The sequence below is a fragment of the Sinohyriopsis cumingii genome, chromosome 16 (genome assembly GCF_028554795.1).
Source record: "Sinohyriopsis cumingii isolate HCF-2022 chromosome 16, ASM2855479v2, whole genome shotgun sequence".
NCBI lineage: Eukaryota > Metazoa > Mollusca > Bivalvia > Unionida > Unionidae > Sinohyriopsis > Sinohyriopsis cumingii.
The window spans coordinates 93,178,996-93,202,536 of NC_142976.1; the positions used below are offsets into that span (position 1 = coordinate 93,178,996).

Genomic DNA, 23,541 nt, shown 5'->3' on the forward strand with positions numbered 1-23,541 from the left:
AGTATTCTGCTCTATTTATAGCAGCTGCCCTATTTCCAAGAAACATACTGGTTTCTACTTACAAACTTTTGACCTCAGAATTTATTTATAGCAGCTGTATGGCTAAGTTAGGAGAGAACAGACTGGTTTTATAACTTTTAATCTTTGCTCATAGATTCTTTGTTCTAATTCATATCTGGTACAGAACCAGTCTGTAAGATTTGGTTCTAAAAAAGGCAGATTTATTCTAGTGCATGCATGTGTTAGAGCAAAAGTATTTTTCAAATAATTTCACAGATGGATTAGGAAAAGAAGAAAAACCAATTCAGAAATGAAAAATGAATTACACAATAGTGTTCCATTTTAGGGCAGCTTCACGCATCTTGTAGGCTGTGTGGAAAGGAATTTAATATTGGTCATGGTGATAAAACAAAGAAACCATGGATTAGCTCATTTTACTAACTCCAGTACTAAAGTAACTTCTTTTTTACAGTACAACTAAATTGTGGACATGAATTTTATAAATGCAGAGGCATTATGTACTGAGTTCTTAATAGAACACAGACTACCCCTAATAGTAGAAGACTACATTGGTCCTTTGTTCAAACGGATGATTCCTGATTCCGAAATTGCAGAAAATATGCATGTGCAAGAACAAAATCATCTAATACTGTTAGGTGTATAACAGAAGATACTTCACTTAAAATTGCATAAACCATGAAAATTGGGCCGTTTTTGCAACAGGAGTAGTAATTGTGATATAAAAAGTTGTTGTTGTAGGGTTTAACACCATTTTTCAGCACACGATAGGCTATACATGGTAGCCAGTATTAATGGTGGAGGAAGAACCCAGGAAAACCCCCGGAAAGAACCACCGACCCACGAGAAGCTACTGGCAAGCTTTCTTACATACCCACATTGGCAGAATCAGAGACTCTAACACAGACAGAGGTGAGATGGCAGTGATCCGTAACATTTTTTATTTGCTTGATAGACCACTTTAGACCACTCTGCCACTTGGGGCCCCAATAAAATGTTGTACCCAGTCCGTGTAAGAAACTTTGACAATGAAAAGGGCAAAATGAGAGTGCTCTTCTTTCATTACCAGAAGTAACAGTAGATTCCACTTGAGAAAACATTTTTTATTTGCTTGATAATGCTTTGAATAAATATAAGTTGGCAGAACTGTATGGGGTTTTCAGCTGATAATGCATCAGTGATGACTGAAATTCATAAAGAAATTGCATTCTGTTTTGAAAAATGTCTCCCATCAGTGTACATATCAGGTTGTCTCTGTCATATAATGCATCATGCTGCAGGAAAGGCTGCTGATAAATTAGAAGAACACCTGAAATATCAAGTTGGCACTCTACCCGACAATGTACTTCATGCAGAAAGAGTTGATTTTTGTCATCTTATTTCCCAGCAAAAGACCCAATAACGAAGATATAAATTTCCTCTTCTTTGTCAGAATATGAAAGGAATATTGGTTCTTTACCATTCTAATGCTGACGGTGAGAGATTGTTCAGTATTGTTAACAAAAATAAAACTGAAATCAGATCCAGGCTCTGTAACCCAGCACTTTGTGCTCTACTGGTGTTCAAAACATTCATAGTCTCAGCTGGTACAAAGTGTTTTGAAATGCAATATGAGAATCTGTTGCTTTTTAAAGCTCAAAGAGTTATATACAAAAACTTGAAGCAGTAATTGATGTTAAAAGTCCATTTTCTGCATATGCTCATTGAATTTTTATCATGTTATATGTGGATTACCCTTTCTGCTCAGATTACTTTTTTTGTCCACTTGGAATACACTTTTTCCTCGCCAGGAGTTGGCATGTATGGATTACAATGAATGGCACATTATGTCAGTCCAGGCACTAGTAGGATATGATTGACTCTAGAGATATTGACCAATAAATCTCAATGACCCCGACCTTTGCTCGATTTGAACTTAATGTGCAGAAACCATTATTTTCTTATTAGGTTTATCTTGACCCCAGAATCTGTAGTTTCATTATTACCCTAACTACAAGCCATCCACAAAGTTTAATCAAGGAACTTACTATACAACAAAAAGTTACTCTGCATAACTCGAAATTTTTCATGAGCCACAATCATCATGACCTTTGATCTTTGACCCAAAAATGCTCTTTGTTACCCAATGTGCATCCACAAACTGGGTCAGTAACTGAAACTGTTCCACAAAAATCAGTTTTCATCATTTCAGTCACAATGACCTTGACGTCTGACTTTGCAATCTGACCTCTCTAGTGCAAGTCATCTATGTCTGTGATGTATAACTAATGTTATTGTGTGCAAACCATTTATCTTTCAGTCAGTTATCTTAATCGTTTACCTTTTGATACAAAAATCAAGTGTTCTTCCTCACCCCACTTGCAACCATGCACAAACTGTAGATGGTGGAAAACTTGAGTTATTGTGTGGAAACGAAACTGTAGATGGTGGAAAACTTGAGTTATTGTGTGGAATCGAAACTGTAGATCATGGAAAACTCAAGTTACTGTGTGGAAATGAAACTGGCATCATAATAAGTTTCACCCCTAGGCAGGTGGATAAAATCTTTATATAGTAAGTGGAACATGAAAATCAGGTCATTGTTATCTACTCTATCCTACGGTGAGTAGTTCCCGGCAAGATCAATGTACCCATCAAGTTTCAGTGATGTCAGAGAAATACTGCTTAATTCATAAACTTAAACAAAATAACTGAAGCATGAAAAATGTCAGTTACACTCCTTAGTCTATGGTGAGCAGTACTCTCAAAGATTAATATACCCACCAATTTCATGGCTTTACATATGATAGTTTCAGACAAACAATGCTCAATGCAATAACTTTATGTAATAGATGGAGCATAAAAAGCTGGTCAAAGTGACATACTTTTGCCTATGATGAGTGTAGTACAAGGTGAATATACCATCAAGTTTCATGGCCATACATACAACAGTGTCACAGAACAAAGTTAAATCCAAAAACTTCATGTAATAGCAGGAGCATGAAAAGTTGGTTACTGTGACCTTGTTTTGTCTATGATGAGTAGTGCCTTCTAAGATGAAGACCACAATCAAGTCTAATGACTGTGTACAACAGTGTTAGAGAAACTGAGCTAAATGAAAAAGAACATTAACACCTACAATAATAATGACAATACTGTCAGAAAACCAATATCTTTGTCTCACCTATGCTTTACAGACAAGAGAAAAAAACCTCTATACAAAATCCAGTAGCACACTGTTGATGGGACAAAAGACGATGCATAACAAATGACGTGGTGCACACTACACATAAGACCATGCCATTTAACTCACATGAAGCTGTGGCCAGGTGACTTAAAAAGACAATCCAGTGTATTTCTTTCAACATCAAGAAGACAAACAAACTAATAATGTATACTGTCATCTTTTCTTTAATTTCCCTCTAGGGTGTGAAAATCGAATAAAGTCCACTTCAATATCAACAGATTTCTTTTTATGAAATTTGTAGGTATTTGCCAGGTCAAATCTGAGCTCTGCCACAACTTCTATCTCCACTCCCCAGTCTGCAGCCTTCTTCAGTATGTGCTGAAATAGATAATGAACCAATATCCAATACTCAATATGGTAAATTTGAAATCAATACACCAATGTGATCCTACATGGACCATGCACTCACTGTTGGTAAATACTGAAATCAACACACCAATGTTATCCTACTTGGGTCAATTAACTGACTATTAATAATTTTGAAATCAGCACACTAAAGTTATCTAATACCAGTCATTTACTCACTATTTTAATTTTGAAATCAGTAAACCAATGTTATCCTATATGGATCATTTACTCACTCGTGTAAATTCGAAATCAGTACAGTAATGTTATTTTATATGGATCATGTACTCTCTATCTGTAAATCTGAAACACTGATGTTATCAAGCATACTGCGTGTATCAATGTAACTACCATAAAACAAGGAGGAATAATAATCTAAACACAACATATCCTACAAACTTTAAAATATGCTCTTAGTTGTCACTAGTAACTTTTGTTCAGCTCATTTTTAAGGATGGCTTACTTCTGAGGTAAGCATATTTTCAAATAAAAACATTGGCAGATGATGAGAAAATAGTTTATGGTGTCTTGCATAGTAATCAATCCCATGTGGCAACTGTTACCGACCCTCAATATCTATCTATTCGTACTGCAATAACCTCTCAGAGATTGTGTACAGCTGAACATCTATGCATATTAGTAAAAGAAGTAAAAGGCAAAATGAAGGAAAATGTATCATAGATTTAAAGGTGGATTTGATGGAAGATAGTTCAGGTAAGAGAGCAATATTTTGTACACTAATAAAGGTAGATACGGTGAAGCACCAATCAGAATATTTGTATCTCTTCCAAAATGACTTAAACTCTCTGAAAGAGATTCAAAGGTAATAATAATGATACTTTCCAACATTTGCAAGATTTTGGTGAATGGACACAAGGTTTAAAAAGGTCATCCTGATTAAAGTACTGGACATTTCAATGATCAATAAAATTCCAGCACTATTAATTTCTTTATATTATTCCATCAACATTTAATGAAAAATTGAAATAAATGAATTGGTTTCAATTGCTTACATTGCTACTGAATACTTAATCAAGTCACTGCAATGTCAATGAAGTTAATAATGTTTGAATGCCATTAAAACTAGCCACTTTGTATAGACAAGGCCTTGTCCCAGCATGCAACAGAAAAGGCTGAGGATGAGTATAAGTAGCTATACACTGCTTATTTACAAAGACTACATACACTTTCTTGTTTACACTATACACTGCTTATTTACAAAGACTACATACACTTTCTTGTTTAGACTATACACTGCTTATTTACAAAGACTACATACACTTTCTTGTTTACACTATACACTGCTTATTTACAAAGACTACATACACTTTCTTGTTTACACTATACACTGCTTATTTACAAAGACTACATACACTTTCTTGTTTACACTATACACTGCTTATTTACAAAGACTACATACACTTTCTTGTTTAGACTATACACTGCTTATTTACAAAGACTACATACACTTTCTTGTTTAGACTATACATTGATGCAATACTGTGAATACACTGTTCCGTATTTTCTGCATATATGTTAGCATACCAAAAGGTTGGGGCTCTCTTAATTATTTTTAAAATTAATTTTGTAGTGCACTAAGTTTGGGGACCAAGTTTCAGTTAAATAATTTTTGGACTTAGTATACTGCTTGTTTGTTTCTGCATGCCTGGTTAACTTGTGAACAAGCTTAAAATGTAGGGGCAGGTATATGTCCCTTTTTACTTACAGAAAATATTCCTATTTGATAAATATGAATAAAATTGTGATCAAAATTGGTAAATGAAGCCTTGATAATGTTCAGCATAGCATCAAAGACAATTGTTAGTGCCCAGAAGTCTGAATCAACGTAAAGAAATTAAAACAAACCTTTCCTCAAAGTTACAGGATGTATATTTGTTAAATAAGTTACACAACACAATAATCTGTCTTTACACAAACTTAACTTTATTATTTTTGGACCAAACCGTAGTACTACCATGGTCATATTGACTGTACCACCTGCAATGACCTGGCCTACATTTTGGTATCACCATGGCCATATTTACTGTACCATCTGCAAAGACCTGGCCTACGCTCTAGTATCACCATGCCCATATTGACTGTACCACCTGCAATGACCTGGCCTACATTATATTATCACCATAACCATACTGACTGTAGCATCTGCAATGACCTGGCCTACTCTCTGGTATCACTATGGCCATATTGACTGTACCACCTGCAATGACCTGGCCTACACTCTGGTATCACTATGGCCATATTAACTGTACCACCTGCAAAGACCTGGCCTACACTCTGGTATCACTATGGCCATATTGATTGTACCACCTGCAATGACCTGGCCTACTCTCTAGTATCACCATGCCCATATTGACTGTACCACCTGCAATGACCTGGCCTACATTCTAGTATCACCATAGCCATATTGACTGTACCACCTGCAAAGACCTGGCCTACACTCTAGTATCACCATGCCCATATTGACTGTACCACCTGCAATGACCTGGCCTACACTCTAGTATCACCAAAGCCATATTGACTGTACCACCTGCAATGACCTGGTCTACACTCTAGTATCACCACAGCCCTATTGACTGTACCACCTGTAAAGACCTGGCTTACATTCTAGTATCACCATAGCCATATTGACTGTACCACCTGCAATGACCTGGCCTACACTCTAGTATCACCATAGACATATTGACTGTACCACCTGTAAAGACCTGGCCTACACTCTAATATCACCATGGCCATATTGACTGTACTGCCTGCAATGACCTGGCCTACATTCTAGTATCACCATGGCCATACTGATTGTACCACCTGCAATGACCTGACCTACACTAGTATCACCATGGTCATATTGACTGTACCACCTGCAATGGACTTTCATACAATCTGGTAACTGCCACCGCTGAGTGCAAATTCCAGTTGAAAACCAAATACTGATCCCTAGCTTGCTACAAGAAGAGCTGAGATATTTTTTTGCAAAAAGAGAATTAACATGAGTTGCTATATACTTTCTACGAATAAGGAAACACATTGCAAAATGGAAAATAAAAACACAAAGTTTCAACCTAAAGCAATGCCCAAGCCATGTTTACATACCTCTCTAGTAGCTGTCTTGTGCAAGGAATAAACTGCTGTTCTTGCCATGCCAAGAGCACTTTGCAGAAATATTATGTCAATACCTAAATTGGAAAAACAAAATTTAGTTTTCAGCTAATTACATATACATCCAGAACTACACAGATTCACATCCAACAAGATCTTAATAAAATTGTTCTTCTGTCATACAATATACATCCTTTTGTAAAGTTTGTTAATCACAAAAGTTTTATTAAGACAAATGAAATAGCTAGACAAAGGCAAAAAATAAACAAGCTATTTCCCCTCAACAATTTAAATATACAATCTACTTCTTTTTCTACTTCTTCAATTAAATTACCAATCTGAAAACTCCAAAATGATTAAATGGCTGGGCTCTTGTTTCATAATTCTACTTATAGTCCCTTTAAAATGGCACTGTACTCAATTCTGAATCTTCTACTTTGTGCAATCTTGTTTCATAATTCTACTTATTGTCCCTTTAAAATGGCACTTCACTCGATTCTGAATCTTCTACTTTGTGCAATCTTGTTTCAAGGTAATTCTACTTACTGTCCCTTTAAAATGGCACTTCACTCAATTCTGAATCTTCTACTTTGTGCAATCTTGTTTCAAGGTAATTCTACTTACTGTCCCTTTAAAATGGCACTTCACTCAATTCTGAATCTTCTACTTTGTGCAATCTTGTTTCAAGGTAATTCTACTTACTGTCCCTTTAAAATGGCACTTCACTCAATTCTGAATCTTCTACTTTGTGCAATCTTGTTTCAAGGTAATTCTAACCATTGTCCCTTTAAAATGGCACTTCACTCGATTCTGACTCTTCTACTTTGTGCAATCTTGTTTCAAGGTAATTCTAACCATTGTCCCTTTAAAATGGCACTTCACTCGATTCTGAATCTTCTACTTTGTGCAATCTTGTTTCAAGGTAATTCTAACCATTGTCCCTTTAAATGGCACTTCACTCGATTCTGACTCTTATACTTTGTGCAATCTTGTTTCAAGGTCATTCTTACTATTGTCCCTTTAAAATAGCACTTTACTCGATTCTGAATCTTCTACTTTGTGCAATCTTGGAATTACAGAAAAGGTAAATAAAGTGGACACTCTTTTGAACTCTTTAATTGCATAGTTTAACTTTCTGGGGTCTTACAACTGTTAAAGAGGTTAATTTTGCTGATAAATTGAGGAAATCTTAAATTTTACTAGGAGACTAAACATAAAGAATTGATGAAGTAAAGGCAGTCTTTAGTTGTTATTGTTTGATATATATCTCCTGACATTTCATAATGGCAGACGATAATAAAGTTACTGAGAAATCTTCAATTTTTAGTGCAAATGGCCTGCCATCAAGTTTTCTGGTCTCTTGCCTCATCATAATTGCAATAGGAGTACATCCAGTACTCACATTTCAGCCCTTCCAACCTAAAAACATGTTCTGGTCTCTTGCCTCATCATAACTGCAATAGGAATACATCCAGTACTCACATTTCGGCCCTCCCAACCTAAAAACATGTTCCTTTTCTCTTTTGGCTTGTTTTAGCAACAAACATGCTAAAAGGATTTCTGCTTGCCATTGCAGAGGTCAAACTAGAGTGGTCTCCTTCTTGGAAAGCAAGATCAGTGGTAGAGCCTGTCAACTGTCAGTTACTAATGGAATGGCTGTGCATGTTCTCCCAAGGATTTAACTGCAGGGAGGGATTGGGTGGGTGTGAAAATATTATGACTGAGTAAGTATTGTTGAAGAAGTGTATTGAACTCTAAAACTTGGCATCTTCAAATACATTACCTGATCTTAATATATTATGACAACAGGTCAAATGAGGGAATTACCTCCCCTTAGTCCTGGGCTATCTCTTTCTCTCGTTCTCCAAATGTACATGAAGCAATTTTGGGTTTAGAGTGAATACGGGTTAGGGTTAGCACATGGTAATGGTTCAATGGGAAAGTTTTCACTCCTGCAAATCAGTGGAAGTAGAGTACCACTCCCACACCCCCATGTATTACAAAATTGCTGAATAACCTGTGATGGTAAACTGCTGTGATAGAGGTCTCACCAGGTCAAAATTAACCTTTTGGAATGAAAGGTTGCCAAGGTAACAGCTTTAGATGCTTTAGATGATGTCAGCTGGACTGAAGTTGTACTGTAATAAAATGTTAGTGATATCCGTCTGAATCTCAAGACCTTTTTGTTGCTGAGTTTAATTATAGTGGCGTGCGCACAATTGTGCATGTGCCACTTTTTTCTGACTGCACCGCAGCCTCCTAGTTGTTCCTGGGGAAGGGAATGGTGCCACCTCCCCCAGGCTTTTATGGATTCAAGGAACCCTGATAGTTTGGCCTCAATCTGTGGGTCCATAAAGGTCACTTATAGTTGAATGGTTGGCTGTGATTAGTGGGAAGGAGAGCTCGGGAACGGTCCTGCTTGCTTTACATTGCTGGCTTCTTGTTGCATTTGCCTGGTGTTTCTTGCATTTTTTTTCTTCTTTTTTCTTCTTCAAAATGTTCTAAAAAGGGTGGGGGAATGTTCTATGCTGTTTATAGAGGTTCTTAGTAGAAATCCTGTATGAAGAGAGATTTTCAAGGTTATTATGGTATTACTAGTCGAGGTGTTTAGTGTGTGCTTCTTACGTTATGTTATTTATAAGTTTTAGATATTGCCTCTTTAAGTTATTTATTTATTAATGTTTTTAGAGATTGAATGTTATTTATACTTTATTTAGCAAGAAACCGGAGTCCTAGCTGATTACACGGTTCGTTAAGGACATTTAGGACCGGAGTCCTAGCTGATTACTCGGTTCGTTAAGGACATCTAGGACATCCGATTTTGCGGTTTCCTTACTTTTTATAGGTGCTTCGTAAGTGAATTATTTATAAAAAATACTTTTATAAAATTGAATGATATGTTATGGGTTTTTATGTGGTGGCTTCTAAATTTATTTAGCTAGTTACTGGGTCTTTTGGTTTTGTGGGGATAGTAATTATATTTTGTTCCTAAGTCCTGCTGAGTCTATGAATTTATTTATATATTTATATGCTGATTGTTTATTTTTTATTAGAGTCCATAAGTAACTCTGGGTATGTGTATGGTGATCCAATCTCTTTTTGGTTTTTGATAAATATTTTCCGAGCGGGTTGATATTTTGGGCATATATTGAATATGTGGTGTAGATCTTCGGTGGTGTGGCAGTTAAAGCAGTTAATGGTTGCTGGTTTGGGTCCTATAAACCTTCCAAAACTGCTTGCTAGTTTAGTTTTTCCAGTTATTATCCTGTTTATGGTTTTCTGTTCTAAATAGGTACCCTTAGGTAGCTGTATGTTCCTATCTACGTTTTTGGGGGTTTCATGGTGCTTTTTACCTTTTGTGGAGGAGTTCCAAAAATCTTGCCATGTTTGGTCTATATTTGTTTGTGCAAATCTTAGTGCTTCTGTAGAGCTATAGTTAAGCTTGAAAAAGTTTTGATCTCCTAGTTTGGTTTGTGCAACTTTGTCTGCTGTTTCGTTGCCAGAGATTCCAATATGCGACGTTATCCACATGAGCTCGACTAATTGATGTGCTGTGGTGATATCATCGATTAATTGGCATGCTCTGTCGAGGAATTGTTCCCTAGAGTGTGTATTGCGATTTTGGATCAATTTGATAACGCTTAGGGAATCGCTTATAATGACTGCTTTAGGTATTTGGTTGTCTTTGATCCACTGTAGTGATTCAAGTATAGCCCAGAATTCAGTGGTGTAAATGGAGCAATAGTCAGGTAATCTGGATCCCGTTTGTATATTGAATTCAGGGATGACTATTGCTGCAGTTGTTCTTGGTGGGTTGTTTGTTTTTGATCCATTGGTATATATTTTAACATAGTCCGGGTATTTTTGGTTGATTTTGTTTACCAGTACAGGTTTTAGTTAAGTTTTCTTGTCCTTCTTTATTGCCTAATTTGGTTGCTTCAATGTTAATCCTTGGTGGTTTTTGTAACCATGGTGATTTGTTCTGGTCTGTATTGTTTTTTACCTGTTTTTTTAGTAGAGGTATCTTTTCTCTTAGTTCAAGGATTACTTTGCCACTTGGTGTGGTGGGTATGATTTTGGGTTTGAAGACAACTTTACACTTATTTATAGCTATTTTGGTGGGATGGTTGTCTGGGTGGGTATCTAATCGAATGGAGTATCGGAGGATCAGTTCTTGCCTACGTAATTTTAAGGGTAGTTCTCCTGTTAGTGTTTGTAGTTCTTCTAATGATGTTGAGGGGAGTTTTCCTGTGCATAATAGTAAGGTTTTTCTCTGGATAGTGTCAAGTTTTTGTAGTACATGTTGCTTAGCGGAGTTATATGCCTGGCAACCGTAATCCAGTTTTGATCTAATTTGGGTTTTTTATATCGTGTGGAGGGTTTCCTGGTTGGATCCCCAGTCAGTCCCTGTGATGTTCCCGAGTAAATTGAGGTCTTTGTTACAATTCTGGGTGAGTTGTTCAATGTGCTGTTTCCATGTGAGGTGGTTGTCAAAGAACATTCCTAGGAATTTTACTACTGTTACGTATTTGATTAATTGATTTTGTATATATAAGTTTGGATAGACTAGGTTGTTATTTCGTTTGGGGGTGAATATGATTGCCTCAGTTTTTTTCATGAGATATTTTGAAACCCCATTTGTCCGCCCATCTCCCTATGTTGTCTAGGCTCTGCTGGATTTCTTTAACTACTGTGTTATTGGCAGGATTTCCATTCCTCCATATGCCACTATCATCTGCAAATTGTGACAAGTTTATTTTTGCAGAGGCTGCATTGAGATCAAGGTCGTTTACCATTAGGTTAAATAGCAGGGGACTTATTACACTGCCTTGCGGTGTTCCATTTTCAAGTGAAAATTCTTCCGAATGGGTGTTGCCTATTCTTGTGGTAATTTTCCGGCCTGTGAGGAAATCGCCAATCCAGTTGAACAAGTGTCCAGTTATTCCAAATTGGTTTAATTTGGCCATTAGTCCATTGGTCCATACTAGGCCGAACACTTTTTCTAGGTCTAGAAAAACCACTATGAGATTGCGATCGGTTTTCCTATGCGTGTTAAAAGCAAGTTTGATGTCTGTTTCCAATCTAAGAAGTTGGTCAGTGGTGGACCATTTGTTCCGAAAGCCACATTGATTTATGGAAAGTAGGTTATTGGTTTCTAGGTGGTGTTTTAATCTATTTCCAATTACTGTCTCCATTATTTTGCATATATTGTTTGTAAGAGTGATGGGTTGGTACGAATTTATGTTGTTGGGATTTTTACCTAGCTTGGGGATTGGTATTACTATGGCCTGTTTCCATTTGGTGGGTAGTTGGCCTTTATCCCATATCCTATTAAAGAGTTTGATTATGACTATTGTTATATTGATAGGTAGTTTTTTGTAGATAATGTAACCTAACTGATCCTTACCAGGGGATGTTTCGTTTTTGGATCATAGGGCTATCTCCCATTCATGTATTGTGATGTCGCTATTTAGGTGAGATTCTTTTGTTCCTTGGTCTTTGAACATTTGAGGTTGGGTTTCCTCCATTAGTTTTTTGTGTTCTTGAAAGTTTCTGGTGTGATTATTGTTGCTACTCATGTTTGAAAAATGCTTCGCTAGGAGGTCTACCTTATCTTTATTTGTTATGGCATTTTTAATTTTTGGGGCTGAGGTAGTTGCTTTCTCTTTTATGGCTTTTATCTTGTCCCATATTTGTTTTGAGTTTGATTTTAGACTCAGTTTAGAGCAAAAGGTTTGCCATAGATTAATTTTAGCAGTTTTTATAGTTTGTTTTAGTGCTTTTTCTTTATCTTTATACTGCTGGAAGTAGATAGAATTTTTGGTGCGTTTATATTTATTTAAGGCACTTTCTTTGTCTTTATGTGCTATAGTGCACTGTTTAGTCCACCATGGTACAGGGTTTTTATTTTGGATATTACTTGTCTTTGGGATGCATCGGTTAGCTGCCTCTATAATTGTGTCTGTTATGTTATCATAATACATGTCAATACTTGGGCTTTCCAAGTTATCTGGATTTACTCTAGCTAGTAATAATTGGAATTGGTCCCAGTCTGCCTGTTGGTACCTCCATTTAGGTGGGGTTTCATTTGGAATGTGTTGAGTTTTTGTTTGAATATTGATTGTGATGGGAAATGGTCACTTCCTAACGTATCTTCTTGGTCCACCCACCAATTTGTAATTTGAGCTAATTTTGAGCCAATCTCAAGACCTGATTATTTTTCATGTATATGAGTTCATGGCATTTACAGGTATAAAAAAATCAGTCAAGTGTGGTGCTCAAGTTACCATGCAGTGGACATTTGGAATAGATAAATGCCACAGAAAAAAGCAGAAATGAGCTTAGTTACAGGAAACAATTCATCATTTACTTGATAAATCTTACATACTGGGTCAAGAAATGAGATGAACTGTAGGTACTATAGACTATATCATATGGAGGCAATTAAGAGGGCACAAATTAGTGTGTGTGTGTATGTATGATTTGGATTTTTTGCGTAGCTTTAAAAATTTATTCACACTGCTATGATGTCTGCAGTCTGGCAGTTAATAGTGATGTCTAGCACTGAGGCATCATGCCACAGAAACATAGCATCATGTCCCATCCAGTCACATTATCTTGACACCAGGTTGATTAGTGCTAACACTAACCTCTTAATACTGAGTGCCTACTGAGGCAGCCGTTAGCACCATTTTTGTAAGTCTTTGGTATGGCTCTACCAGCACTCAAAACCTGCAACCTTCTGCATCTGACGCGGATGCTCTAACCACATAGGCCCCCAGAGCAGTTGGCACTAATTAACTTATTGTACAATGAGGTTAGTCAAATAAAGTTCAAAATATTTTCTACAATGAAGACAGATCAATATCAGATAGAAAAACAGAATGAATATACTTCTCACTCAGGTGAGAAAACTCCAAAGAATTGCTCAGCTGATGAAAGACCATAAAGTAAATCTGAAATAATAAGTAATGGTTCATAGATTTTGGTGCCAATTTCTTAAGGGGAGATCATTCTAGTCTCATTGCTAAAACAAGCCAAAATACATGATGAATAGTTCTTTAACTTGGATGGACATGATCATGAAAAAGTGTATGCACTCTTAACATATTATAATCAGGAGTATTTTAAGAAGAATAAAACTTCTATCCATTTATTCTGAATTCCCTATTTTTCAGTTATTTTTTTGTGATTGAGTGGTTGCTACAAAGCATGAGTTTAATGTTTGCTGAGATAACTGGATCACTGTCCCTATCCTGGAAATTTAGTACCAATAATTTGACCACTCTCTCTATCCTGGAAATTTAGTACCAATAATTGGACCACTTTCTCTATCCTGGAAATGTAGTACCAATAATTGCACCACTTTCCCAATCCTGGAAATTTAGAACCTATAACTGGATCACTGTCCTATCCTGGAAATGTAGTACCAATAATTGGACCACTTTCTCTATCCTGTAAATGTAGTACCAATAATTGGACCACTTTAACAATCTTGGAAATTTAGTACCAATAATTGGACCACTTTCTCTATCCTGGAAATGGAGTACCAATAACCGAATCAATTTTCCTATCATGAAAATGTGGCACCAATAGAGTCTACTCTCCTTATCCTGGAAATGTAGTATCAATAACAGGACCACTTCCCTATCCCAGAAACATAATACCAATACCTGTACCACTTTCCCTATCCTTGAAATACAGTACCAGTAACCAGACCACTTTCCTTATCTGGGAAATGTAGTACCAATAATCGGACTACATTTGTTTCCTGGAAATGTTGTACAAATGAAAATATGTTTATTAAAACCATGAAATTGAGAGTGTTCATCTGAAGAAATTTTAAAAAATTTGTTTCATGTTAAAATTCCCAGCTCCTCCATCATCAAACTTTACTCGACTGCAAATGTAGTTTGAAAATATTCTGTCCAATCAAAATACTGTATTTGCATTTGGACTAATCAAGAGACTGAATTGGTACTCAGACTAATGAAAATATTGCATTTGTACGTTTAAAGTAATATATGATATCCCAGTCTGGAATAACAATTATTACTCAAAATATTGAGCAAAGTTTAATGACTGAAGAGCCAGATGCAGAATACATAACCCTGCCCATGAACAAATCCTATATTGAAAAGTCTGATGGTGACAAGGATGGACTACAAGAGTCCACTAACAAATCCTATATTGAAAAGTCTGATGGTGACAAGGATGGACTATAAGAGTCCACTAACAAATCCTATACTGAAAAGTCTGATAGTGACAAGGATGGACTACAAGAGTCCACTAACTAACAAATCCTATACTGAAAAGTCTGATGGTGACAAGGATGGACTACAAGAGTCCACTAACAAATCCTATCCTGAAAAGTCTGATGGTGACATGGATGGACTACAAGAGTCCACTAACAAATCCTATCCTGAAAAGTCTGATGGTGACAAGGATGAACTACAAGAGTCCACTAACTAACAAATCCTATATTGAAAAGTCTGATGGTGACAAGGATGGACTACAAGAGTCCACTAACATTGTCATACATGTAAATTGGAAATCCTGTAAATCAAATACAAAAGCACTACCATCTTTCTAATAACCTTGATTATGTTTTGTCCCAAAAGGTGGATTCATGACAACAGTGTCCACAACTTTGTGCATTCTGCCCCCAGACCTAATGATGTTGATATCTTGTTGTAGCAGATCAGCATTGGAAATTTCAAACTCTTCCAAATTCCTTGCACAGATCTCAAGGGCAGTGTCATCTACATCAATTCCAAGTACATATCTGAAAAATCATTTATGAAGCTTGTAAAATTTTATGTATTTATTTATTGGATATTTTATTTTTAAAATGGTGATCATAAAAACATTCAAACCATATTTTGACATATTTTGATGATTATTCAATAAACTACTGTGCAACATTACTTAAAAAGAATGGAAATTCATTTGTCTTCATATATTTTTCTCTTTGACTTCATTCCTAAGCGAAATTGGGCAGGGATGAGAGGAGATCAGATCCTGGGAAAGTCTAGCTTTGTGGAAACAGTTACAATATCAGTGACAAAGTATTGTTGAAAGATCCAACAGGCTACAGCCATTGGGTCAAGAAATGAGGTTAGGAAAGAATGGAAAAGTTACTACATCTAACAGGGCAAACTGGTCATACAGAATAACTCAAGAGGGATTGTGTTGTTGTTGTTGTGGGGTTTAACGCCATTTTCCAGCACAATATAGGCTATACATGGCGGCCAGTATTAATTGTGAAGGAAGAACCCGGGAAAACCCCGGAAAGAACCACCGACACATGAGAAGTTATTGGCAAGCTTTCTCACATACCCACATAGGCTGAACACGAGACTCAAACCCATGCAGACAGAGGTGAGATGGCAGCGATCCATAACGTTGAGTGTTTTAGACCACTCAGGGCCCCAAGAGGGACTGTGAATTCTCACTTTACCACAGTGACTCCCATGCATATTTCCATAGTTGTGGTAATCTGATTAGTTTTGGCAAATTGACCAGTTATGGAAATTTGATTAGTTGTGGTAATTTAAGCACAAACATGCCTCCATCCGCATGAAAATATGCTAGAAAACACAAACGAGTCTTCATTAACATCAAGGAGACTTATTAGCACAAGGACTCATTTCATCATATTAACAGGGCAATAATAAAAATAGCTTTTTTAAAGCAGGTGTTTTGTTACCCAAAAAATTAATTAGCTCAAAAGTTTCATTGTTTTAAGAAAGGAAAAGGCAGAAATCAAAGTACTTCTTTCCTGAGTATTTATCAATTGATGCAGTTTAAAAAAAATAAGCCTTTGAAACAAGCATCTAATCTGCACTACTGCTAGACCGTATTGCATTCTGTAATGTTTTCTTCTCAGATTCGTATGCTGTTGAGCAGTACAGAAGTACTTGATTATGTAACCAATGAAGATACGAGAGAGAAAGAAAAAGAAAAAGATGAGGATGATCACAGTAAATTAGAAATGCATCATGTTTGAATTCTGACATGACTTAGATTGAACTTACAATACTTCAAGAAAACAACTATGTAATGTAAAAGATATCTTAAATTTGTGGCACTTGCCTGTAAGCTGGGTCTAACTGTCAACAGAATAGACCCTAATCTGCTGTCTCACAGGCAAATCAGGATCTATGCAGATTACAGATTACTCATATAACCAAATAGGTCAAGTATGTGAACTGTTTCAGTAACTAGTGTCTTTTTTCTAGAATTTGATTACACATACCTTTAAATGGTGATTATTCCCTTTTTTTGGATGCTCATATTTCAATGTTAAAGTATGTGGACATTTTTGGATGTGGTCATCATATAGGTGCTGGAACAGGTTAAGTGTTGGGGACAGTGTTTCCAGAATATCAAAAGGGCCCTGGGTTTCATTGAAAAGGCGCCAAAGCAAAAGTCTATGTGTCTATTTACTCAAGCGTGCATAATACCTAATAAACATGCATAAGAATAAAACAATGGTAAAAATTTCAAGTGACAAGTGACACTACATTTGTATGTATGTACAGATATTTTTTTTTACCCATGGCTGGGGTCCAGAAAGCCCCCTCATCCAGCCCTGCAATGAATCCCAGTACAAGCTAGACTGAATGTTGCATGCTGTGATGTGACATTTATAGCTACTCAATTTGAAGGAAAAAAATTCATACTATCCTATTTTGTGATGATTAGACCTGACACGCTGTTTTCTTGATCCGTTTAGTGTAGGATTCATAGCATTCTTATGGTGCAGAGCAGTTAATAATCTGGATTAAATTTCAGAACAAAAATTAATATTGAATTTAAGATGAGTAAATGCACCTACATGACCACAATGACGTCACACTAAAACAAACTGCATAGATAGGATCTGTTGGCTCATTATGCAACCTGGGTCTATGCAGCTAACATGTGAGTGTAAATTCTAATTATTCTGTGTCAAATGTCTTAAGCCAACTGTTAAGATTGTCTTTAAAATGTCTAAGGACTTCATATAGTACAAATTTTGAACTGCTGATGTCCTTACTTTGCCCTTATCCACCCAATGATGAACATGAAAAGAGAATAATACAGAGTTTATTCATAAAGAGATTTCAATACATTATGTGTCATATCTGGAATCACACCTCATTTCAACCTGCGAATATAAATAACATAAAGGAATAAAGTTTATTCAAGGGTTACTCAGCACAACAAATGCATCATGTAACTAATATTTTACTGCTCAACACACTGGTAGGAGTTTTACTGCTCAACACACTGGTAGGAGTTTTACTGCTCAACACACTGGTAGGAGTTTTACTGCTGAACACACTGGTAGGAGTTTTACTGCTCAACATACTGGTAGGAGTTTTACTGCTCAACACACTGGTAGGAGTTTTACTGCTAAGATAAAGAGTTAACTGTACGGGTAATTAAAGCAACAGGTATCAGACAAGGGATGCATTTCCCACTGAGTTATAGTGAAAGAGGCATTTCCTATGAGTAATACTGAGGGAGACAATGCCCAATGAGTTATACTGAGGGAGGCATTTCCCACTTAGTTATATTGAGGGAGGCATTGCCCTCTGAGTAATACTGAGGGAGGCATTTCCTACTGAGTGATACTGAAGGGAGACATTTCCCAATGAGTAATACAGAGAGAGGTTTATCCTACTGAGTTATACTGAGGGAGGCATTGCCCACTGAGTAATACTGAGGAAGGTATTGCCCATTGAGGTTATACGCAGGAGACCAGATCATCACAGTAGATTTCCACAGCTACTACTCTCTATTTGTATTTATTCCTGTGTGATCTCATTCCCGTGGAGATGCATGGAAAATCAGTGTTGCATGGAGCTGTACTGTAAATATTCAAAATTGTGCAAATGGAGCTAAATTTTGCATCTGATGTAAGAAAATAATTCTCTTTAATTACTTGTTAAATTTAAGATCGATTTACACTCCAAGCAAATTAATTCTATGCAGATAAAATCAAGTGTTGAAAATTATGTATATTTTTTACAACCAATGACAGTGTAATTTTTTACATTTTTTTTTTACTGATAGTTTGTATAAATTACAACTTCTTACTTAAAACTATAATGATGTTATAATTTTACCAATGCCTAATGTTACACCTAATGAATGAGAAATAGAGACTTGTGCTAAGAGATGATGAATGAAAAGCCATCCCATAAGCTCTTTTGGTTTATGACCAGTACAGCTAAAAAGTGTGCTGTCACCCATAGCAAAGGATACACTGATTGAAACAACTGTAATTAACTCTTTCTGAAGACGTTTTTTTTTTAAAAGTTGCCTAAAAAGTGTAAACTTTGCCTTCTTCTGTTAGGAAACTGAAAAAGACTTCACCCAGTGATTATTTTTTGAGGAACATTGAATGACTGTCCTTTGTGAGATACTCCCTCACCTCGGCCAGGTTAGTTCCAGTGTTATGTTATATATAGCTTAAGGCGAAATGTAGGCTTAAAGCCATCAAATAATTGGTGTTGATATCAATTACGGTGACAAACAAACTCTTGCACATGCACAGGAATGTGTTTTGATAGCTGATAAACCATTTCCTAAGTAATTTAGAAACTATTACCGACCGATTCTTGCAAGTTATCCTTTAATGATAAAAACATATAAACTTTTGTACCTAAACTTAAATTTATGTAAATAACAATTTGAGTTTTAAAAATATAATCGGTTACACGAATATTTCAAATGCCGTGTGCACATTATTTTCTTGATAAAAAAATCACCTTGGAACTGTAATGGCAGACATCGCTGTTCTGGGAAGTACCATTTTATTAGATTGTCTCTTTTCGTAACCCATTGGGCAAATATATTCAGGAAAATAAACAATTTGAAAGAAAGCAGAGACTAAATATTATGTTATTAAAGATTTAGCTTTAAAATACAATTAAGTCGGTCATAAATATACAGGACAATGCTGTGTTGTGGAATTTGATGAGACGCTGTGAGGTCAAGGCTGTATTCTGAGTTCACTAACTTTTGTGAAAATATGAAGGAAAAAAAAACAACAGCAAAGCAAATACTATTTAACCAATGCCTAATGTTACACCACGTATGTAGACCAATAATAAAATCTTAATTTGCAATCCTATCAATGGACTGTTGTAACGAAGCCATGAAGTGAGTGATTACATTAAGAAAACCCCTATTTCTAAAAATAGAACCACTTGCACATTGGCTGTGTCGATTCGGTTGAAAAAAAAAGGGTTTAGATTATTCATATACTGACTTTAATTCTTTAGTGTGTTGTTTATGAACAGTTATGTAAAGTTTTATCGGCAACAAAGAAATTAGGACGAACAATATGATCTGAAAGACGTGTGCATTTTCTTTCAGGTACATGGTACAGGGCTTGTTTCAAACAAGTTTACAAATCTTTTCAATTGCCATTATATAATGAACTTCCATAAAGTAAAAAAAAAATCTTGATTAAGGGTAGCTGATTAAGCATTTGTACTAAGTTGCAATTACAATACTGTAATCTAGTTACTCAGTTAAAATTAATTACAATGTATAGCTTCTGTTGTTCTCTTTTTAACTCATATTGCCACAATACATTGAATATGAATATGATAGTTCTAAACATGCACCAAATGAGTTTATAATATAGATAGAACTCAGAGAAAATTTTCTACTTGAAAAATAAAGTATTGCTTAAAACCAATGATAACTGCAAATATGCATACTGGGAAATAGATGTCATAATTCATATAAGAGAATGAAAATAACACATACACACTCGTATAAGAGAATGAAAATAACACACACACACATATATGCATATATATATATATATATATATATATATATATATATATATATATATATATATATATATATTGCGTGTCTTGCTTTGCTCCCACTTCTCCCTGTTGAGCTCTCGCTTCTCCCTGTTCTGTCCAAAAGAAAAAGTCACTTCTCCCTAAAATTCAAGTCTAGCTTTACCCCTGTCAAAGTCTCTTTTTAAGAGTTGAGAAAGTTTGTCTTTTGTCTGAAACAGATGAGAATTTTCAGAAAGCAAGTTGAGCTAACATCAACCTACCCGCATCCCATCATGGCTGCTCCTATAGTCAGCACACCACAGCCACAACCCAAATCTGCCACGAGTTTGTCATGGAGATCATCGTAACGGGTGTGCATTGTATGTAACATACATGCTGGAAAGTAATTTAAATTTACATAAAATGACATTTAAATAATAACGACAGACAGAAGCTATGACAAATATTGATACTTTGTACTTCTGTGATGCAACAACAACCACAATAACAACAGCAAACACACACACACACACAGACGCAACTTCATTTAAAGTTCCAATGATGCTATTTATCATAAATCTCAACAACTTTGCTGTATGCAATGGTCTTTACCACACTTTGATGACTGTGTTGTATGCAATGGTCTTTACCACACTTTGATTACTGTGTTGTATACAATGGTCTTTACCACACTTTGATTACTGTGTTTTATGCAATGGTCTTTACCACACTGATGACTGTGTTGAGTTTACCATACTTTGTTAATTCTCTGTGCTGTATGCAGTGAAGTTTACCTAACATTTTGGCGTTAAACCCCACAACAACAACAACAACAACCTAACATTTTAACTGTGCTGTATGCAGTGGACTATGCCATACTTTGTTACCTCTCAGTGCTGTATTCAGAGTTTACTGTACTTTGCTGACTGTCAGTGCTGAATGCATAACCAATCTAATCTTATTTTAACTACTTACTGAAATGACTTGTTCCTGCATGTACATACTATAATGGTACTTTTAGAAAGCCCAGATACATGAACTCTATATCTGTGTTACATGTATAAAAATACCAGATACTCTATATAAAGGTAACACATGTGACAGTTAGTCATTAAATGTCTTACAACTATAACAGGATACTGTTCTTATCAAAGCTTACACAGCTTATTGTAAACTGTATAGTTAATATAATAAATTTGTAAATGTGTTTAATGTTTATATGTCCATGATTATAAATTTTAAGGGTCTAACTGACTAGTGACATTTATTTTGTAAACAACACAATACATATCTAACATCTGTCTATCATTGTAGGTTATGTACATGTAATAAGATAAGTATTAACTGTAAACATGTTGACTTCAGTTTGAGTTCTGGATAGAGCCTTAATTCTGATGTTAGAATTTTCTAGAACCAGTTTTGTTTACAGTTAGATGAAAATTTTCATCAAGATGACATTGGGGATCTATAAACTTAGAATATTTGGGAAATGAAATGTTGAACCTCATTCTGGTTCTCAATTTGTGTCTTAGGTTTTTATATTAAAGTTGATTATATTACAACCACTCATTCCTACTTTAACATCTAATGTGGAATCCATCTTATTGCTGTGTTCAGTTTTAATTTGAGAGAATTTTTTATTTCAATTAATACACAATTATTATTTAAATTATTAAACTAGAATTACAGAGTGCTCTTTGATTTGTGGCTAAATCACCACTTTGGGATTATTGTTAATTCATCCGGAATATTCAGTCTATACATTTGTGATAGGACTATTAGGATTTATTTCCAAATACTTTTTAAATTTTCACTTTGCATTAAAGGGAAATAAATTAGTTATTGAATTTTACAAAACTTGTTGGTTTTCACTTTATTCTGTTACTTTGTTTAAAACTGTAGAGTTGTAACACTTTAAACAGATTGATTTCTTTACCAGCAATATGAGGAGTGGTGGGATATTGCTCCAGCAGTATTTTGGGTTCATCAAAACCATCTACATCCTGAAGATAGCACTCTAACTCCTTTAACTTCATCACAGAATGAGCCATACAACTGGACTGAAACCAGAATTAAGAAAAAAATGTAAAAGCCTATCAGTGAAATACGATTTTTCTCACATGAGTTTATGAATTACATACAAATCATGTTATGACAGTAAGCATGCTATACAGACTTCACATAATGGAAGGGTTTGTGATGAAATTCAAATCTTTTACTCACAATTTGCACTTAATCATGAAAAGATATATAGTCAGTGCAAGTCATTCATTACAACGAGACATCTATTACCCATCTCCTAAGTTATTTTCTCCAACGGTCAATATGATTATGCAGCTTATGTTATCAATGGAGCACTCCGAGTATGCACAGATGCTTTTGTTATCAATGGAGCACTCCGAGTATGCACAGATGCTTATGTTATCAATGGAGCACTCCGAGTATGAACAGATGCTTATGCTATCATTGGAGCATTCCGAGTATGCTTATGTGCATCTGTTAGTGCATCATATATATGTTTTGTCTTGAGGATTAATGGGTTTGTTATTGCATCATTTTCTGATATGACTGGCCATTAACAACCTATCATGTGCTAAAAGAAATGGCGTTAAACAAATAACATAACACGATTTGGGACATATTTTATGTCAATAACTTGATTCTTGCACCGGTTACAACGTTTAATTCAGGCTATAACCCTATAAACGAGGTTATTCTTAGTAATTGATTCAAAAAGTCATAGAACCCGTATGAAGGAGTTGACGGGAATCTGAATTTAAGCTTTGATATGATCAATATATATACATAACATCATCACTCTTATATCTTCGCTACTCATTTGCAACTTCTCGGTCAATCCCCAGTAGCAGAAATAGCCGAGGGGCTTCAAATGGATGCCAATGGCTGCGGCCATCTTATAAGAGAAAAGAACTCGAAAATATATATACATAAAAGAAACAATCTGTAACTCACATTAAGCCTCTGAGTTCTTTAATTATTGATTTAATTGATATATATTAAGTAGTAAATATTTATGCAAAA

The 23,541-nt window shown here is 35.5% G+C and overlaps 1 protein-coding gene across 2 annotated transcripts; it reads right to left on the reverse strand.

Moving 5' to 3' along the window:
* Positions 1-1,106: 1,106 nt before the first annotated feature.
* LOC149781002 (rRNA N(6)-adenosine-methyltransferase METTL5-like) lies at positions 1,107-23,419 on the reverse strand. 2 transcript variants are annotated; one of them, XM_089938120.1, is made up of 6 exons: positions 23,305-23,419; positions 22,436-22,559; positions 20,781-20,895; positions 15,301-15,488; positions 6,698-6,780; positions 1,107-3,562 (listed from the first exon to the last, which is right to left on the reverse strand). In XM_089938120.1, exons 2-6 carry the CDS (start codon positions 22,548-22,550, stop codon positions 3,398-3,400), a joined length of 666 nt encoding a protein of 221 aa, XP_089794246.1. In that variant the 5' UTR covers positions 22,551-22,559; positions 23,305-23,419; the 3' UTR covers positions 1,107-3,397. The 2 variants fall into 2 exon arrangements, with proteins under 2 accessions (XP_089794246.1, XP_089794245.1); XM_089938119.1 differs by having other exon boundaries at positions 23,246-23,373.
* Between the last annotated feature and the right edge of the window lie 122 nt (positions 23,420-23,541).